General features: G+C 63.5%; 1 protein-coding gene across 1 annotated transcript in view; it reads right to left on the reverse strand.

Annotated features, from left to right (window-relative positions):
* Positions 1-5183: 5183 nt before the first annotated feature.
* The window catches only part of CAPN15 (calpain 15), a 66041-nt gene continuing 52988 nt past the window's right edge, over positions 5184-18236 (reverse strand). Inside the window, exons 4-13 of the mRNA XM_075010495.1 lie at positions 14678-14886; positions 13645-13828; positions 11114-11337; positions 9844-9969; positions 8904-9056; positions 7737-7898; positions 7107-7336; positions 6359-6504; positions 5727-5905; positions 5184-5501 (exon numbers count right to left, since the gene is read on the reverse strand). Of these exons, the coding sequence (XP_074866596.1) occupies positions 5324-5501; positions 5727-5905; positions 6359-6504; positions 7107-7336; positions 7737-7898; positions 8904-9056; positions 9844-9969; positions 11114-11337; positions 13645-13828; positions 14678-14886 (1791 nt within the window). The 3' untranslated portion in view covers positions 5184-5323. The remainder of the gene's footprint in view (positions 5502-5726; positions 5906-6358; positions 6505-7106; positions 7337-7736; positions 7899-8903; positions 9057-9843; positions 9970-11113; positions 11338-13644; positions 13829-14677; positions 14887-18236) is intronic.

Here is an 18236-nt window from a genome sequence, read left to right on the forward strand (position 1 = left end):
GTCACAATAAGGGATCTTTTCTTCTCAAAGCCCCAGCTCCCGGATTCAAGTGAAAGGCAAACCTCTGCCATCACTTAAAAACCACATCCAGCTTAGAAACAGGCCACAGACACCCACAAAATGGTCAGTAACCAGAATACAAAGAAAACGAGCCTCCACTTTTAACTCTTGTGCTTTCAGAGGCCTGACGGGTGACTCGTGAACAACTGGGCACATCTCACACAAACCATTTTATAAACACTCATTATGCAGATGCCTGGGTCCAGCATCGGATGCCCTGGGAGCAGACGGCACCGCTGGGTTACACCAGTGATGATGGCGGCTGGTTGAACAGAAGCTGCGAGAACCTAGGGAGCGTTGATGTCCTCTTGAGGACGCCTGGGAAATGCCGGCAGAACAGCTGCCTGGCAGAGCAGACTGGATGAGGAGCAAGTACTGAGTCGCTGTTGAACGGGTTGACCAGTGGCAGTCCCTGTAATCTGTGCAAGTGGGCAGCTTCTCAGGAGGGATTGAAATGCTGCCCAGTTCATCAGCAGCATGCCCACATAACGCGTGCCTCGGTGCACACAAACATTTATTCTGCACATGGCTGGCAACGCTTGGGAACATCGGCGACCTTCGCTCGCGTGGGCCCACGAGATCAACCCTGAAGCTGATGCTAGTCACTGCTTTTGTTACGACACCAAACAACGGCACAGAGTGGTTGCTTACAAACGGTGCGGCTGTCACTCAGCTGCAAGGGAGGGCGCCAGCTCCTTGGCGGCAGGATTAGACCGAAAAAAAATGAGCGCAATGAACGGGAGACTTACACTGATGCATAATTCAAAAAAGACAAATGCAACATAACCACCCCAAATCAAACACACCGCTCCAAACTGGACGGGGCCTAACCAGCTAAGAGGTATGCTTCCGGCTGCGGCTGCTCTGCTGATCAGCTGGGCAGCACCTGAATTTTTTCTGGGGCACCTGCCCTTGTGCTTGGAGTCCAGGGACCCTACCGGTGCGACCCCAGTTTGAGTGCAGCGCCCAGAACAGGGCACACCATGTTAGGGATGCTGTGGTGCACTGGGAAGAGACAGGAGGGGTGGAAACCCAGCTCTGCGCGGAACAGTTGGCTAACTGGGACATGCTTCGTGTTGGGAAACGCCAACGGAGCGAACACCTGAGACCAGGCTTCACGCACATGCAGGACTTCTCCAACGAGGCCAGCGATTGGGCCAGCTCCGGGCCCGCTCCAGGCAGGATGGGCTTCATTTACTCCACAGAGATTTAGGAAAGAACCTTCTAACTCTAAGGAGAGTTATGCGCTGGAACAGGCCTGCCAGGGAGGCTGGGGGAGCCCCATCCTGGGAGGGTAAAAGACCAGGCTGGCCAGGGACAGCCTAACTGCCTTGGTCCTGCTCAGCACAGGGGCCTGGACCTGAGGACTTCTGTAGCCCGACATTTGTGTCAGCGCAGCCAGTTCATGTCTCCCTGGGCACAAGCCTGACCATCGGTGCATTAGCCCGCCCTTGGCTGCTCTGTGCTCCCAGAACCCACCCCGTGAGCCCTCCCCATGGCCTCTGCTGTGCACCCGGCCATGGGGTGCTGGAATGATGTGTACAGCAGGGATGGGATGCTGACAGCCATGAAGTCGAGCCATGAGCCCCGGCTATAACGGAAACCCCATCCAGCCATGGGGTGCAGCGGCTCCCCCAGGTCCGGCACCTGTGCCCACCCCTACAGCACCCTACCCCCGGCCGCCAGCATCTCTGCTCTCGGTACCAGGCTCTTGACCCAGCCCACCCCCCGGGGCTCGGAAACGTGCCGCCAAAGCAGCGTTAACGCCCACCCGCTGCACAGGCTGGATCGCGGCAGGGACCACTTCCCTGCTACGGCGTCTGCCGCCAGGGGCCTGTTCAGGAGTTCTCGAGGGCTAAGGAACCAGAGCGGCGCAGTGGATGCTCCTCTGTGATCCCTGGGCCTGTTCTGGAACAGCAGCCACAGGCCCGGCAAAGCGCTGGTGTTTTACTGCTTTGCGCAGCTCCAAGCTCGGCCCCTTTTTCGGAGTGCCGACGGGGCGCAGCGCAGGCACAGCACTGCAGAGCGCCTACGTCCTGCCGCCTCTCTAGGCTCCACGGCGCCGTCGTTCCCTGTCTATGCACCGGGAGGGCGAGGCACAGGGCACCAGGCAGGCCTTTGCCCAGTCACGCGGAGAGCTGGGAACAGAACGCGGGCCAGGGGGCGGCGAGCCGAAGCCCACAATTTACAGACTTGGGAAACCGGGGGATGAAGAACCAGAAAAAAAATCGGTGACTTGCAGGAACTGTCGGAACAGCTCAGACCAAAGGGCCATCTACACCAGCACCCAGTCTCAGCACCAGCTGCCGGAGAGGGAGAGAGGAGAAACCCTGCAGTGGCAGTCATGGGATGAGCGCCTCTCAGGGAATGTTCCCTCCTGACCCCATCAGGCAGAGGTTGACCTGTGCCCTGAAGCATGAGCATTCACTGTTCCTCCCCAGACGCTTGTTAGTTGTTTAGTGTTTAACAGCTCTAGACACGTGTGTTATCCCCAGATGTGTCCGGCCCCTCTCGAGTTTCCTTAGGTTCTTGGCCTCTGTGCCATCTTGCAGCAACAAGTTCCACAGGCTAACCGCAGACAGCGTGGAGCCGTCTCTCTTAGTTGCGAGCCTATTCCCTTGCAGCGTCGTCGTTCTCAGCGTGGGCTTGTCAGCGCACAACTGAAAATGATCTACGCGTATAATAAACCAGGCGCTTAATTAAAAAACAAAACTTTATTTGGTCCATTAGAACCTGAGTTTGAAAACCACCCATGGAGAATTCGTATCATACAGGGATTACAGAGCTGATTTACAATTGATAAAATAGTCTGTTTCCTTGGAGCTGGACCGTATTTACAGGATTAAAAATATTCACAGCTCAGAAAGAGAAGACAGAGAGAGAAAGGAAAAGGAGGGAAGGAGAGAACAGAACAGACAGTTCAACAAATAAAAACTAGACAACAGAGCTTGGCTCAGCTGCTCCCTGCTATGGGGGACCAGCAGCGCACGTGAAGGGGATTCGGCCCCTGTCCGGGGAGCGGAGTACAGAGAGTGCTGTCCCATTCTCCCAGCCGGCAGGGGAACCCTCAAACCCAGGGTCAAAACGAGCAGCGGAATAAAACCTTGGCACTGCCAACCCCCTCGGGCACCAGCAGACGCCCACCTGCCTCCAGGCTGGTCTCCACTGAGTAGCTCGGCTCTCCCAGGGAGATCCCTGCACAGGCCTCACCCTAGCACAAGTCTCAGCCCAGGTGTGCACCCTGGCTGCCGAGGAACCCAGCTCCAGGGCCTCCGAAAGCCATCAGGGTAAGAAGGGCAGAAGATGAACCGGGTGGCTACCGGGGCTGAGCAGTGGCTGCTTTAAACGAGCACCCTCCCACCCCACACAAGACACGCAACATTTCCTAGGAGCCGTTGGGGGAAGATTAGTGCAAAGCTTAAAACCAGAGTTAAAACCGCCCTGGGGTTTCAGGTCCCCGAGCCTACCACATGCAGAGGCTCCCCCGGCTGGGTGACTCAGGCTCTGCCCAATGCTGAGGGGGACTGGCTAGCTCAGAATCCCACATGCAGACACTGTGGGCCGTGAGCTGGGGTCTCCGGCCAGCACCCAGCAGTGCCAGGGATGCACCGCTACTCCAGAGACGCTGCGCATGTGACCCTCGGCCGCTGCTCCCTCTGCCCTGCAGAGCCCGTGCGGCGCCCAGTCAGAACCCGCCTGCCCCACCAGCCGCTCTGGGGCCTCTGCTGGGCGGGAGAGCTGGGGGCAGGGATTGTCTGCTGGGATTTCATTGGCCGCTCGAAGCAAAGGTTATTTAAAAAAAATAAAAGTCAGTGCATGGCAATATTTCCAGCCCCGGGGAAGGGGCATGAGGCTGCTCTGCCCCCCACCCTGTGTCCGAGCCCTGGGGCTGGCTGGAAACCCTGTACCCGCTACCCTGTACCCACCCCTATGCCCACCCCACACGGACCGTCCCGGACAAGCCCAGCCCAGCTCCACTGGCCTCCCGGGGGCAGAGCAGGCCAGCAGTGGGCCTGGCAGGTGTAGTCAGGCCTCTGGTCTGGTTGGCCTCCCCGCATGCCTGGGCCAGCTGGGGGGTGGGACCGGGGCAGAGAGGTGCGCCAGGCAAGGCTGGGCTGTCAGAGCTGGGGATAGGCTCATGGCTGCTCTCCTACCCGGCTCCCCACGGCCAGAACTGCATAGTACAGATGGGAGGGGTTTTGGGGGGGGCCAAACCACCGAGGGCCCCACATGCCCCTGGCTCAATGTGGCACAGACAGGGGCCGGCTCACTCCATTCTGGTGAAAGACGCTACGCAGAACAGTCGCAGCTGCTTTCCCAAAGACCCGCCCCCCCCCGCCGGGAAAAGCTCCCCCCACTCCACTCACAGGAGTGGGCGGCCGCCCCTTGCCTGGCCGCAGTGCTGACAAGCGCCCCCCTGCAGCCCGCAGGACAAGACACAGCCAGTTCCAGGAGCATCCGAGGGCACCAGGCTGTACCCAGAGTGGGCCAGCGGCTGTTCCCAGCTCTGCGCCCAGCCCGGCCTTCCTCTCCCTGATCTCCGCTGGCGCGAGCGTGCTGCTGGCAGCAGAGCTGTGGCCAATGCAAGCAGCGACCCCCTTCCTGCCTGCCTGCCCACGTGGCCCCGCCAGCTGGGCCGGCCCCAGGCCCCTCCATTCCGCCAGGATCTTGGTTTCACGCTGGCTCGCAAGTCCTTTTTTGCTGGCAAACGGGTGACAGGAGACAAGGCAAGACAGGGCTGGATGCTGGCTCCCCTAGGCCACGACCAGCCTGCTGCAGCCCTGCAGCCCTCTGCTGAGCAGTGTCCGGCGGGGACCCCAGAGCAGGGCCGTGGCACCGGGCGGGCGGCGGGAGGGCACATGGACAGACGTCAGTCAGAGGTATATTGTTTTCTGCAGCATCAGGAGCCTGACTCTAGCCGAGGGAGCAGTCCTGAGTGGCCGTAGATTTGGAAGGAGTCTGTCCCCCAGCCCCTCACCCTGCCCTCCTCCTGGTGACTGGAGGCACTGCTCCAGACCAAGCTCGTGCGCTGGAGGGGCAGGACCCTGAGGCTGGCTCCCCGTAAAGTGCGGGCGCTGGCAGAGGCGGGGAGGGGAAGCCCAGCCCCGAGGGGCAGGAGGAAAGGCGCTTGGTGGCTGCAGCGGTGCTGCCCCCAGGCTCAGCACCGCTGGGGCGGGAAGCAGCCCCAAGCTGCCGGGGCCAGGGCCTTGGTTAAAGCGAGAAGGCAGAAGCAGGAGAGGGGCGGGGAGGGCCTGGCTGTTTGTCATAGGGGCCGGGGCCCGTGCAGCCCCGCCACCTCGGGGGTGAGCGGCGGGTTGTGGGTCCCTTTCGTCGACATCCAGTCGTTGAGGAAGGCCTGGGCGGCTTTGCGGTGCGCCAGGCGGTGGGTGATGGAGAACCCGGCGTTGCCCTCCAGCTGGGAGAGGATCACCAGCACCTGCCTGCAGGGGGAGAGGGGTCAGGGGGGCTGGTTTCCGGGCCCCTGGAGCAGCTGCTGGAGGGGACACACGCGGGCCTGTGCAGGGTGCCCCAGGGGGCTGGCAGCTGGGCTCCGGGCCAGGCCGTGCCCCATGCGGGAGGGGTGTGCGCCCAGGGCAGTCTGTCAGTCTGGGCCAGCGGTGCAGCCCCCCATTCCCGAGGCGCCCAGCGGGGTCCGGCCCCCTCACCTGTGCAGCGGCGGCACACTGTCCTGGGTCTTGAGGCTGCCCCGCGTGGACACCACGTTGAAGCTGTCGGTGCAGTCGCACTGGACGTGCAGGTAGGACTTGGGGTGCCGGTTCTCCACCACCACGATGAGCCCCGCCCAGCCGTGCGTCAGGTAGTAGCAGGTCATCCCCTCGCGGCCCTGCCGGGGCAGCCAGCGGGCTCAGACGGGTGGCCCCTCCCAGCCCCAGCGCCAGCACCGCCCGCACAACGGCGACCCAGCCTGGTGGAGCCCGGAGCCGCACCGGCACCCGGGGTGGGAGGGATGGGCCTGCGGGTGCAGGGATGCCCGCAGTTCCCATCCCCCGCCCTCGCTGCTCCCCTTCACGCCCCCTTACCCTCCTAGCAGGCTGCCTGGCAGGGCGACCCGGCCCCCGGGAGGCAGGGCACAGGACTGAGACCCTCTCCCCTGCCCACCAGAAGGGGAGACTCCCACCAGAGCAGCCCTGGGGGCGAGCAAGGGCGCACATGCCCTGCTAACTCCACCCCCATTAGCATGAGTCCAGCTGCAGCACAGAGGTGCCCGTCAGCAGGGCACATGGCAAGCGGGCAGAGCGCCCCGGGGCCCGCAGCTGGCTGGCTGGCACACACGCACCTCATGCCGCTCGCCCTTGTTCTCAGTCAGCAGGATGATGGCGTCGGCCAGTGTGGTGGGCTGTGCGTCCATCTGCTCCACCATCACCAGGCGGGAGCTGTAGATGGCCAGGATGTAGCTGGAGCTGTCGCCAGGGGGGCTGGAGGCTGGGGAGGCAGCGAGTGGCTCAGGGAGGGGTGTGCCAGCCCCCGGCCCCTGCCACGCTGCCTGCGTCTTCCCCCAGGGCCGCCTCCTCCGTCAGATGCCCGATCCCCTCCCGCTGCTTGGGACAGGACCTTCCCCATCGCCTCGCTGCACTTCCCAGCCCCCGGGGCATGGCTCTTACCCCCTCCAGGGGGACTGAGGTCTGGGGGCTGTGACTGGCCCAAGGCAGACAGAGCCTGGAGCAGGGTTCCCCAGGGCAGGAATTCCTCTGCCAGTTTGCTGAGATCGGAGGCTACTCACCCCCCAGCTGCTGGCTCTGGGGGCAGCCAGAGGGCCAGTCTGGTTGGGCTACTAGCTCTGGGCACTCGGCCTGGCCGAGGGAGCTCAGTGCCCGCTGGAGCCGGCTGCAGGACGCCCCCTGCGTCTCATGAAATGCAGCTGAGGTGCCGCGCTGGAGAGAGGATGGCCTGGTCTCTTGCCAAGCCGCCTTCCTTCTCTGACGCACACCCAGCCCCGTGCCTGCCGGGCGGCAAGCTCCAGGCGACCGGAGAAGCGGGGAGAGCGCCCCGGCTCCAGCGCGCTGTGCTGGGAGGCGGGGGCTCACCCTGTCCGCAGGCCGTGCCCGGCAGCGGGGTGCTCCAGTGGTTGAAGGCGCAGCACACCACGGCGTACTCGCCCGGCTCCAGCATCACGTCGCAATTCACAAACTTCTTCACCGCCCGCTTGCTGTGGGCCACCAGCCGGCCCAGGCTCAGCTTGTTCCCGCTGCTGAAGGTGGCCCGGAACACCATGATGCACAGGTCCAGCAGATGGCTGTCCACCGCGTCGGAGCGCCTGCCGGGGGGCAGGGGAGCGATCAGGCCCGCGCCAGCCAGGCCCCTGCCCACGCGGCTGGGGCAGCTCATACCAGGGGACACGGCTTTGCGGCCACTGTGGGCAGGAGCGCGTCACACGGCTGTGCAACGCTCGGCCAGGGCATCCTCAGGCAGTGCTCCCCGCCACCCCCCGGGCTTGCACACAGGCCGATCCCAGCCGCGGCACCCAAAGAGGTCTGAACGTGAGTGGCAGGGCAGGATCGCTGCCCTGTGCGTAGCAGGAAAGCTGAGGCCTGGAGCCGGGTCGCCGCAGGCGGAGGGGCAGATGCCAGGCTCCCAGGACTGTCTCTCCTGCACGAGACCCAACCCAGTGCTGCCGGGCGCATGCCCGCGTGCCAGCCCGGGGCTCCCTGCCTCACCTGCTGCCCTCCTGGAAGAGGGCGAACTCCAGCGCGGCACGCTCCAGCACCGTCAGCGAGGTCACCGTCACGGGGCCGCTGGCCTTGCTGGGGAAGGTGCCCTGCACCCGAACCTCGTGCCAGTCCGAGTGCAGTTTGCAGATATCCACCGAGTCGAAGTACCTGCCAGGAGAGAGGCCGAAAGCGGCATCAGCCGCGGGCAAAGGCGGGCACGGCCGGGTAGGACGTGCGAACTCGCGCCACCCCAGGGCCGTGGGGAGCGGATCCAGCCCTACCCCCGGGTTGCCCGCTCCAGCCTGGCTGACGCACCACATGTGGGGGCACCTGAAGCTCCTTCTGGCTCCAGGCAGCGTTCCTGCTCCATTTCCCATTGTGCCTCCCTCCGCCTCGCCGGCCTGCCCCTTTCGCCCGAGGGGGTCAGTGGACAGCAAGATCCACAGAGTGGAGAGGGGCCAGACCCACCCAGCCACACGCACCATGGCTGCCGGGGGCCGGGGCCAGGAGTGGGTGGGGAAGCCGCGGGGCCGGGCCCAGGTGAAACGGCTCTTCCCCAACTCGCGCAGCCCCTGCGCCTCGCCCACCGACCGGCCCTGGCAGCTGACCACTGCTAGGTGGCGCCAACACACCACGCTCAGCCAGGGCCGGGGACGTGGGCACAGCCGGCGGGCAGAACCCCGCCAGCCCTGCAGCCCGGGCCCCCCTGCGCACGCACCGCTGGTCTGGGCCCGCGGCTGGCGACATGCAGGGACTGCCAGGCCCGACCCTGTGTCATGTACCAGACCCCCGGGGATCACGGGTGAGGGGGCCCTGCCACCCCACTCCTGGGCTCCTCCACAGCTCAGCTGCCAGGACCCCCAGGGCAGCCCCGGCGTGGCCAGAGGGGCTGCCAGACCCCTGCCCCAGCACACTGATTGCCGAGTCCGAGCACAGCCTGGGTCTGGCCCCCACTGGGGTAGCCACACGCCTGCCCCTTGGCACCAGGCTGCCGTGGAGCCCGGGAACCTCTCTGCAGGCCGGGGGTTAGCCTGGCTGTCCCCCACACCAGAGCCCAGGACACCGCAGGAGCCAGCCCTCCGAGAGCTTCTCCAGTGCTGCGTTCTGCCCTCGCGCCCCCTGGGGAGCACCGGGCTGCCCCACACCCCTCAGGAAGCCTGGACTCAGCCCTACCTGATGAAGTCACCATACTCCATCCAGAAGACGCCCTCGCTGCTCCCATGGGGCATCAGATCGTGACGCAAGTGGGCCGGCCAGTGGGGCCACTCGTCGGACCAGCTGCCGTTCCAGGAGAAGCGGCCCCAGGGGTTCCGGAGCCGCAGGAGCCTGTCGGGGCAGAGAGAGGGCCCCAGGAATCACAGCCATGCCAGGGGCGAGGGCACGGCCACCTCCACCCACGAGGCAGCCAGCCTCTCCCGCCGGGAGCCAGCCCAAGGCGCAGCGCCTCACGCCGGGTACCGACCCAGGCCCAGCGCTGCACAAGCTGCTGGCCTCGCTCCGCCAGGGCGCCGAGATCCCGACCTGCTCCCCAGCTCCAGCACAGCCCCTCCAGCCTGTGCCTGCTGCCAGCCAGCTACCGGCCACTCGCACGGCCCCCGGAGCTGCAGAGTGGTGTCGGGTAGGCTGCACACGGGCAAGATCCCAGCGGAGCCAGCCGGGAGAGCAGGGCTCCTGCAGGGCACCTCCTCCCCACTCCGACACCCCCAGCCCTGCCTGCTCATACCAGACTGAGGGGGCCCGTCAGCACTGGGCCAGTCATCCAGCCAGATCCAGGGCCGCCCGCCCACCCACCACGCAGCGGGCAAGGCCGCCACACGGGCTCCAGGGGACGGCCTTCCCCACAGCTGACGCCGGTCTGTGCGCCACCCGCGGAGAGAGCAAGTGATTGCACAAAGGGACTTGGCCTGTGCTTGTTATTGGGGCACCTGACCCCAACTGCCCCGCCCAGACCTGCTCGCTGTCCCCTGGGATCCCAGCTCAGCCCCACGCTGACCCCTCCAACCGCGCTGGAGCCCAGCTCCGTCTCAGCCCCAACGCTCCCCGCTAGGCAACTGGCTAACCCCACCCACTGCCCCGTGCGACACGAGCGCCTCGTGCCCTGACCCCGGCTCACCTGCAGCCCTGCACGTCCCGCACGTCCAGGATGGAGTAGGCGTGCCGCGGGCGCAGGCCCATGCTCTCGTAGGCGGCATCGTCCACCTTCATGTTCCCTCCGCCGCAGGAGGCGCCCATCAGGAACCTGCAGCGGACAGGGAGGAGAACCGAGGGGATGGGCACGGCTGGGAGGCCGGGGGCCAGCCTGACACACAAGGGCTCTCGAACCCGCCACCTACGGCTGCTAGCGCCAGACACTCATGCTGCGATCCCCTGCAGCGCCCGGCCCCGGCCCTCCGCAGCAGCGCGCCCCCAGCCGGGGTGATCTCCTCATGCCTCTGCTGGGCAGAATTTAACCCTCCCGCCCCGGTGAAACCCACAGCATGTCGAGCGGCCAGCTCCGCTCAGCCTGAGGAGATGCGCAGGACAAGGCAACTCGGCCGGCAGCAGAGCCGGGGGAGCCCAGCCTAGCTGCCCCCGAGTGGACGATCGCCCCCCTCGCAGCTCCAGCTCGCGGGGTCACACACCACACTGATCCCGAGAGCCAGCCCCTTCGCCCTGAAGCCGCCAGGTCCCCACTGCCAGTGCCTGTGCCTAGGGCTGCCCCTGCCAGGCGCACAGTGGAGTGGGACAGCTGCAGCCAGCCCCTGCTGAGACCACTGCTGCCTGCAAGCTTCGCGTGCAGCCCTCTGCTGCTGCCGCAGGGGCACCGTGCCGTTCCACCGGGGGCAGCTGAACTCTGGGCCGCGTAGCCAGCCCGGCTCCACGCTCCGCCGCCCGAGAGAGGCCTCGCTGTTGCCCACTATGGACACTACCTGCCACCCCTTCTGCCCACGTCACCCAGCGCCCTTTGCTGCTGACCCAAAGGAACCCTGCCTGCTCCCAGCCGCCCAGCTGGGGTTTCTCCTCACTGCAGCCAGCGCTCTGCACAGCTGGGGGCGTGAGAACATACAAGATCAGGAAACAAAACTCTGGCAAAGCCAAGCCATCAGGGGACTCCTCAGGCGAGGGACCGGCCTGGGGAGAGCCCCGGGGAGGGAGTTCTGCAGGCAGGCTGGATTTTCTGCACTGACACCACCCAGGAGGAAGTTGCTTCCCAGAACTCTGCCCACGGCCCCACTGCCACAATTTCAGACAGCTGCCAAGTGCAGCAGACAGGCAGGCAGCCCTGGGCTGGCCCTCTAGCCTCTCTTCTCGGCTCTCTATGGACAAGAGCTACCACTCTAGCCTCTCTTGTACAACTCTATGCTCCTGCCAGCTGACCGTGAACCCCTCCCGCCTCGTCTTACCCAGCCTCCTTAGAACTCAGCATTTTGGCCCAGATGAGGTCAGTGTCAATGGGCTCCTCGCGAGGGTTAGTGGAGCTGACCTGCAGCATCAGGCTCTCGCAGGGGGCGCCGGTTAGCGTAGCCAGGCCTTCGATGGCGCGGCCCGCCTGGAGGGCAAAGTACGAACCGTGCAGCTTGGCCAGAGCCTTCTCAATGAGGGCTACCCACAGCTGCTTCCTCTGGGCCTGGAGAGGGGAGAGAAGCCGGGGTTACAACCTCACAGAGCGTGCAGGACCAGCTACATGGATTCACACATGCTCTCCTGCCGGGCTCTGTGTGCAAAAGGCCCCCTCCTCGGTCTCCTTGGCCCTGACCTGCACAGATCACATGGAGGCGGTCACAGGGTGAGTTCAAGAGGTGTATCGTATCCGAGCAGCAGCGTGTGCCCAGGCGTCACTGCCCCCAACACGCTGGAGTGGACCCACACAGCTGTGAAGACTCCACCAAGAGCCAGGTGCAGAGAGACACAGGTGGCCAGGTTTTCCAACCCAGGCAAGCAGCCCCGTTTCCCTGGGCACCCGCATTAAGGGATGTTTGCTAAGAAAAGGGGATTTCAAAGGAGGCCTGAATGCTTCAGTACACACTCGCCTCCTGCGCCCCAAAGCCAGCCTGTGGATTAGGTGGGCTACAGCCTGCTTACAGATGGAACCAACTGCATTTCGCACACCGCAGAGACGAGACTGCTTCAAGGACAGACGGACGGATGACAGCTCGGAGGTGTCTGAGACACAACAGCCAACTTCTCTCCCCCGCAGCGTGGGGAGAAGTAATCAGACAAAGGCTGCTTGGCAGGAGCAACGGCCCCTTAAATTGCTCTGTTGTGGTACTGGGCCGTGGCACAGTTATGACGATGATAGATGATGAATGCAAAGATTGGGCAAATGCAACCAGAGCTGTGCAGAGGCTCCACCAGCCCCACGGCGCAGGCTGCGAGAGTGACGGCGCAGCCTCTAGCGTGGGGAGTCTATGCCTGGGGCTCCCGGATGCTACCACAATAGAGAGAATAAACGATCTCCTGGCCTGCCCTTCGTCAGATGGAACTCCCAGCAGCTCCCCACCCCAGGAGCTCACAGCCCACGGAGGTAAAACCAGAGGAGGAGGAGACGACAGCCAAGTGACGGAGGTGGCATCTGGCATGTCTCTTGCTGGGGCTAGATGTTGAGTTGCACATTTTGAAAAGCAACAGAAACCACCACCTACGTGCAACGCGGCTGAGCTGCCGCTGTGCTGCAGGAGCCGTGGGAAAGGGCTTGGCAATCTGCCCACGGCACAGCCGGCGCTTGGCCGCACACAGCAGCGCTTGGCATGGAAAGGTGACCTTCCAGGAGGGCTCTCCAGGAGCTCCAGAGGAAGCCTGAAGGTGTTTGTGTGTTTGTACAAGTCCCTTCTCCCCACCGCCCAAGCTCTCCCCTCTGCTGGAGGCCTACGCAAGCGAGCCCTGAGCCAGTGCTCGTGCAGACTTGGCTCCCCAGGGTTATCGCTCACAACTCAAAACCCCACGGAAAGAGGGACACACCCCCGCCGATTCCAAGCCAGAGAAATTCAGCCTGAGGCCAGACCTGCACGCAAAGCCCCAGAAGCCTCAGGGAACGCCCAACTCGATATTTTGGAGGTAAAACCAATAATCACACATCCAACACTTGTCCGGCTTCCTCTGGGGCTGTGCACCGAGCTGTTTTCTCCCTTCTGCGCTGCTCCGAAGCATCGCTGTGTGCGTGGGAGTTGGAGCATATGCCTGCAGAAACCCAGCCCACGGTTGTTGTGGTTTGGAAATGAACATTGAGGCTCTGCAGAAAGTTGCCAGCCTAGCAGAGACCCGCACCGGGCCCTGATTTACTCCGGTCTCTAACCCGGGGCTTCCGGTCTCTGCGAAAGGGCTCATCTCATCCCCTTCGGGTGAACGAGCCCAGCAAGCAGCCCCTGGGCCCATCAGGCCAGCCAGGCAGAACAGGCAGGGACGGATGCCCCGAGGGAGCCAAGACTGTTTTAATCAGACACCATGGGAGCGGATGCCAGCTGAGCATGCCCAGAAGCCATCTGACAGCTCCTTGGTGTGCTCCTGTCTAAGGCTGCCCTCAAACCAAGCAAAGGCTGACCCTGGCCGTCCGTCCTGGGAACGGGACCCTGCCTTGCTTCACACCAGCCTGCTGCTCCCAGCCCAGGCGTAAGGGACAGAGCAGTCTGTAAGCGCAGGTGACGGGAGGAGAACTCAGGCAGCCACGTGCAGGAGAGCCCTGGGGGCTGCCACGGACAGCTTGGCAGCCTGATGCAGGTGCCACCTGCGAGCTGGGTAACACAGGGAGATGCCCAGCTGCAGGACCGTGACTGCTGCCCGTTACGCACGCCCCGGCCGACTGCGCGGTGCATGGGGCTGCCAGCACCTCACCATTTCCACCCACACCTCCCGCCGCCTCGGCCTCCTGTCCCACCACAGGCCTGTCAGAGCTCCCGCCCAGCGCCCGTTGGCTGCCCAGGCAGGAGGGGGCACTCACCTGAGAGAAGAGGAGGTAGCCGCACTCGTCACAGGGCAGCATGTCGTCCACCAGCACCGTGGTCCAGGTGCCGTCTTTGCACAGCCGCACCTGGTAGGCTCCCTCTGGGCACATGGTCCGTGTGATCATCACCCTCTCCACCAGCTCCGGCCGCTCCGCCAGCACCGCCAGGGCACTCAGAAACCTGGGCAGAGAGCAGAGCAGACCAGATCTGTGCTGGGGGACCAGGCGCTGGCACGCCACAGCACTGCCTGGAAAGAGGATCCGTCGCTGGGTCATAGGGCCCAAGGGGCAGAAAACTTTCCCTGGCGGGGATTCCTGCACCTGCTGAGCAGCAGAGCCTGGGGAGTGGGCTAAATGTGCCCGCAGATCCCACCAGCCTTGCTGGGCTCCTGGACTGGAAAGGTCCCTCCAGCTGGAGTCCCGCGTGACTCCCTAGCCCTGGTTGCCTGTCATCAGGCTGAGGCAGGCAAGGTGCCAGCCCAGCCCCGGAGCTCTGCCAGGCTCTGCCCCTGCACTGGGAGCTAAGTGGCCCTCCTGCCCAGTGGATCAGCCCTTTCCGTGCCTTCTTCCTCCAGGGAGGACAGCAGAACAGGGGCCAGGCTGCCCCTGGAAAACTCTGCCTTACGCTCCCCGTGGGCTGCAGAGAGGACCAGAGAGGAGCCGGCTTTCCCAGCTATCCAGCCACTCTCTGCCGAGTCAGGGGACGTGCAGAGGGGTCACAGAACAGGCCACCTGCTCATCAGCAACCAAACCTGGTGCTCCAGACTTTGGGCCAATGGCTAGCTACAGAGCACCAGATTCCACATCTGCTACTGCCACTGTAGGCCAGGACGCCGGGCAGGAAGGACCCCGGCTCTGACCAAGTCAGCTCACAGCCATGTGCTTTCAGCCACTGCAGAGGAGCTAGAGCCTCGGGAGTGCTGGGGACCGAGTGAGGGGCAGACGGAAGGGACGGGGCTCCGCAGGGGATGAGGGCAGGCAGCGGGGGCAAACAGAGGGCTTGCGTGGTAGGAGCAGTCTCAGCCCTTACCAGCAGTTGCCCAGGAGTCCCTGCAGAATGTCCGAGGGCCGGGGCGTCCGGAACACCGACCACTGGACCGACCAGTCCTTGGAGATGCTGCAGTTGATTTCGTGGGGCCGCAGCCATAGTTTGACTCGCTGCTGCACGCTGTCGCCTTCAGGGAACCCCACTGCCTTGGGCCCGGGGTGAAAACTGTCGTCCACGAAGTTGACCTTGTTCTGCAAACACAAGCACGGTGTAAGGGAGGAGCGAGTCTGCACAGACCACCCCCTCCGGGCACCTGCAGTGTGGGGACTCCACAACTGCCTACCCCACCCACGCCCATGGCTGCAGGAGAGACCCGGGGCAGCCCCCCACTTGCCAGACTCCCTGAGAGTCAGTAGCAGGAGAGGGGTGGACTCCCCTGCCCTCATGCACCCAGTCCTCCTGGCAAGTGAGGCTGGGAGCTTCCAGAGGCAGGGTCTGTCCCTCGCCCAGCACCTAGCGCAACGGGGCCTCGAGAAGTCAGGGACAGCAGCAACCCCCCAGCCAAGTCTCTGCCCTGAGCACCTTCGCCGGCTGCTCCCTTGTGGTGTCTGAGTCATGGAAGCTGCGGGCTGCTCATGAGCACCCAGCTGAGGGCAGTGAGGCCCCGGGGGGTGGGGAACCACTGACAAGGTTAAACAGTCAGAGGGCTGCTGCTCTGGCCTGGGACCATCCAATTCTCTTCCCATCATAGGTCCTGATGGCTTTCCCCATGCTGCACGCTGCCCCAAGGGCGAAAGCAGCCTGGGTGGAGCACCATGAGACCCTCCACACCAAACCAGCGCCCCAGAGGAGCAGGGCTCCTGGCGCCCCAGGAACTGGCAGACACTGTGCAGGACGGGCTATGGTAAAGGATGTGTGCGTAGGAGATAGAGGAAGAAGCATCTGCGGATGGGTGACATGAAGCTCTGCTCTGGGGGACCCTGTGGACAGCTGGAGAACTGTCGGTGTCTCGGCTGTCAGACCCCACAGGGGCGGACCCTGCCGGAGGCAAGGTGATGTTTACACCCAGTGTGCACCACTGGGCCGACACAAACCAAGAGCTTCTCAAATTAGAGCTAAATCAAACTGTTACAATGGAAAACAAAGGAGATTGCAAGAAGGTTCTCTAGCCACGAGGCTAGCGCCTATTCCAGTCGGACGTCGCTGCAGGGGTGGGACGGGAGTCGCCCATTTCCTTAATTAGTGCTCCTAATTGTTCCCAGCCTTCCAGGTTTTGCAGAGGTTTTTCTCTATGAACAAGTTTCACACCCACGACATTCATCTGCAAGGGACAAGAGACGTCCCAGGGCCTCCTTGGCCTTCCCTGCGCAGAGCTCGCCAGCCACACTGAGGTGACGGTGATGAGCAAAGAGCCCAGGCTACATTTCCAACCAGCCAACAGTTTCTGGCATACTGCACGGGCACAGCTGTTGGTTATCTGTACTGCTATTGGGCCTGGGTCCCCCGGCGGAGACCAGCACCCCATGATGCTCGGCCCCGGACAGTAGTAGTATATGAAATACAGTAGCACCCAGCAGCTTTCATTATGAACCAGGACCCCCCTGTGCTGGGTGCTGCACATAGCTATTAGGTATATTACAGTACCCTCTAGGCGCTCCAGTCTCAGAGCAGGACCCCAAGGTGCTAGGCTCTGTATGTTGGCTATTAGGCATATTACAGTAGCCCCTATGGATCAGGGCCTCACTGTGTACAGTGCTGTGCATCAGCCATTAGGTGCATTACAGTAGCCCTAGGAGAGCCAACCTTAGCCAATCCCACAACGCCAGGGGCCGGACAAACAGGGTAAGAGGCTGGTGCCCGCAGGAGCTGGGGAGCTGACAAAGGCGAGAGCAGGAGTCCCTCTGCCCCCAGGCCTGGCACGGTCCGAGCCACGCAACGCCAGAGAGCGCAGTCTGGGGACACCTGCCTGGACTGAGGTCAGTGGCGAAATGCTCAGGGAGCTGAGTGGGGCTGGATTTCACCCTGGGGTTTGCAGGAGTGTCTCTGGAGGGACGCAAACCTCCCATTGGACTTACTGGGAGCCGCACAACTGCAGAGCCCGGGGAAATCACCAGCCCTGCTCGGAAGGGCCTGGTTACTGTCAGCCTCTGGGTGTTACACCTGGAGAGCACAGTGCCAACCCCACTGCAGGGCACCTCTCCTCGCCCTCGGCCTAGCCACAGCCCCTCAGCGGGACCCTTACCCAGTGCACGAAACCCAGCCTGCTGGGCAGCCTGCATGTCAGATTCCTGGTCCCTTCCCAGCGTTCGGTCTGACGCGGGGCCCGGTGACATTCCCTGGACTCGGCTCTGGCTCCTGAAGACAACAGGGCCCCTCTCTCAGCGGTGCACATGGCCCCATTCAGGCTCGCTTTACTTTTACTGGTGCCGTGTAATTAGAGCATCTGTGGGATGAGCAGTCAATGGCTGCCACGCACGACCTTCCCTCAGGCTGCTCAAAGCCCCAGAAGACCCACACCCTGCTCACAATTACACAGCACAGCACCCCCAGGGCCCTGCTCAGGAGAAGCGCTCACTGATCCCCGGCCCTCAGCAATGGCGCTGGAGCTCGGCCCCGGGCAGCGCAAGCCAAATCCGCCCGATGTTCCCCAATGCTTCGCCTGCGGCAGGTGCACATCAATACCCTGACCCCACGCCGGTGCCCTGGGCACCGGACCACAAGCTATAGATACCACTGAGGCTGGCACGGCTACTGGCTGTCAGGTGTGGGGGAGCCTCTTTCACCACCCCCTCCTTCCTGCTTGCCAAGGCCCCCAGTCAGCCACCTCTCTGGAAGCGGGACCTGATCTGTACGAGCACCGAACAGTGGCAGTGGCTTTGGCCCAGCCACTCGAGCAGCTGCTAAGAGTCGGTCACTCGAGCACAGCTGGCACGCCTGCGTCAGCCCACGCTGGGAACTGCGCCCCAGCTGCTGCATCTACACCTCTGTAAAACGCGGAGGGGCCGGAGGGGAAGGCGTGAGCTCCGCTACAGGGCAGATTCTCAGGGAGTGAAAACGGTCACAGCTTCTTGGACTTGGACGGCACTCTGACGACTTGCATCAGACAACTGCCTGCCCCAGCGTGTGCTCTCTCAGCGCCAGGTGTTACCCACCCCAGCGTGTGCTCTCTCAGCGCCAGGTGTTACCCACCCCAGCGTGTGCTCTCTTAGCGCCAGGTGTTACCCACCCCAGCGTGTGCTCTCTCAGTGCCAGGTGTTACCCACCCCAGCGTGTGCTCTCTCAGTGCCAGGTGTTACCATCAGGAGGACACAGGATCAGGGGACCCAGGCAGCATATGGCAGAGAGAGGAACGCAGAGGGGAAACAAGGGCAGGCAAGGAGAGGTGGGAGAACCTTCTGTCTCTTGCTTGTGTATTTTGACAAAAAGTTCCCTAGGGCAAAACCATTTCTGCTCCATTTGTCCAGCACCTAGCACCACACGGCCCTAGCCTGCAGCTGGGTCTGCTTGGCAGTGCCCGACAACAACCAACAATGCTCCTTTCTAACGTCGGTCGGTTTCAGAGCGAACGGGTGTGCCGCAGAGCTGGGCAGCGTGCACGCCT

This window comes from Carettochelys insculpta, chromosome 16 (genome assembly GCF_033958435.1).
Source record: "Carettochelys insculpta isolate YL-2023 chromosome 16, ASM3395843v1, whole genome shotgun sequence".
Classification (NCBI taxonomy): domain Eukaryota; kingdom Metazoa; phylum Chordata; order Testudines; family Carettochelyidae; genus Carettochelys; species Carettochelys insculpta.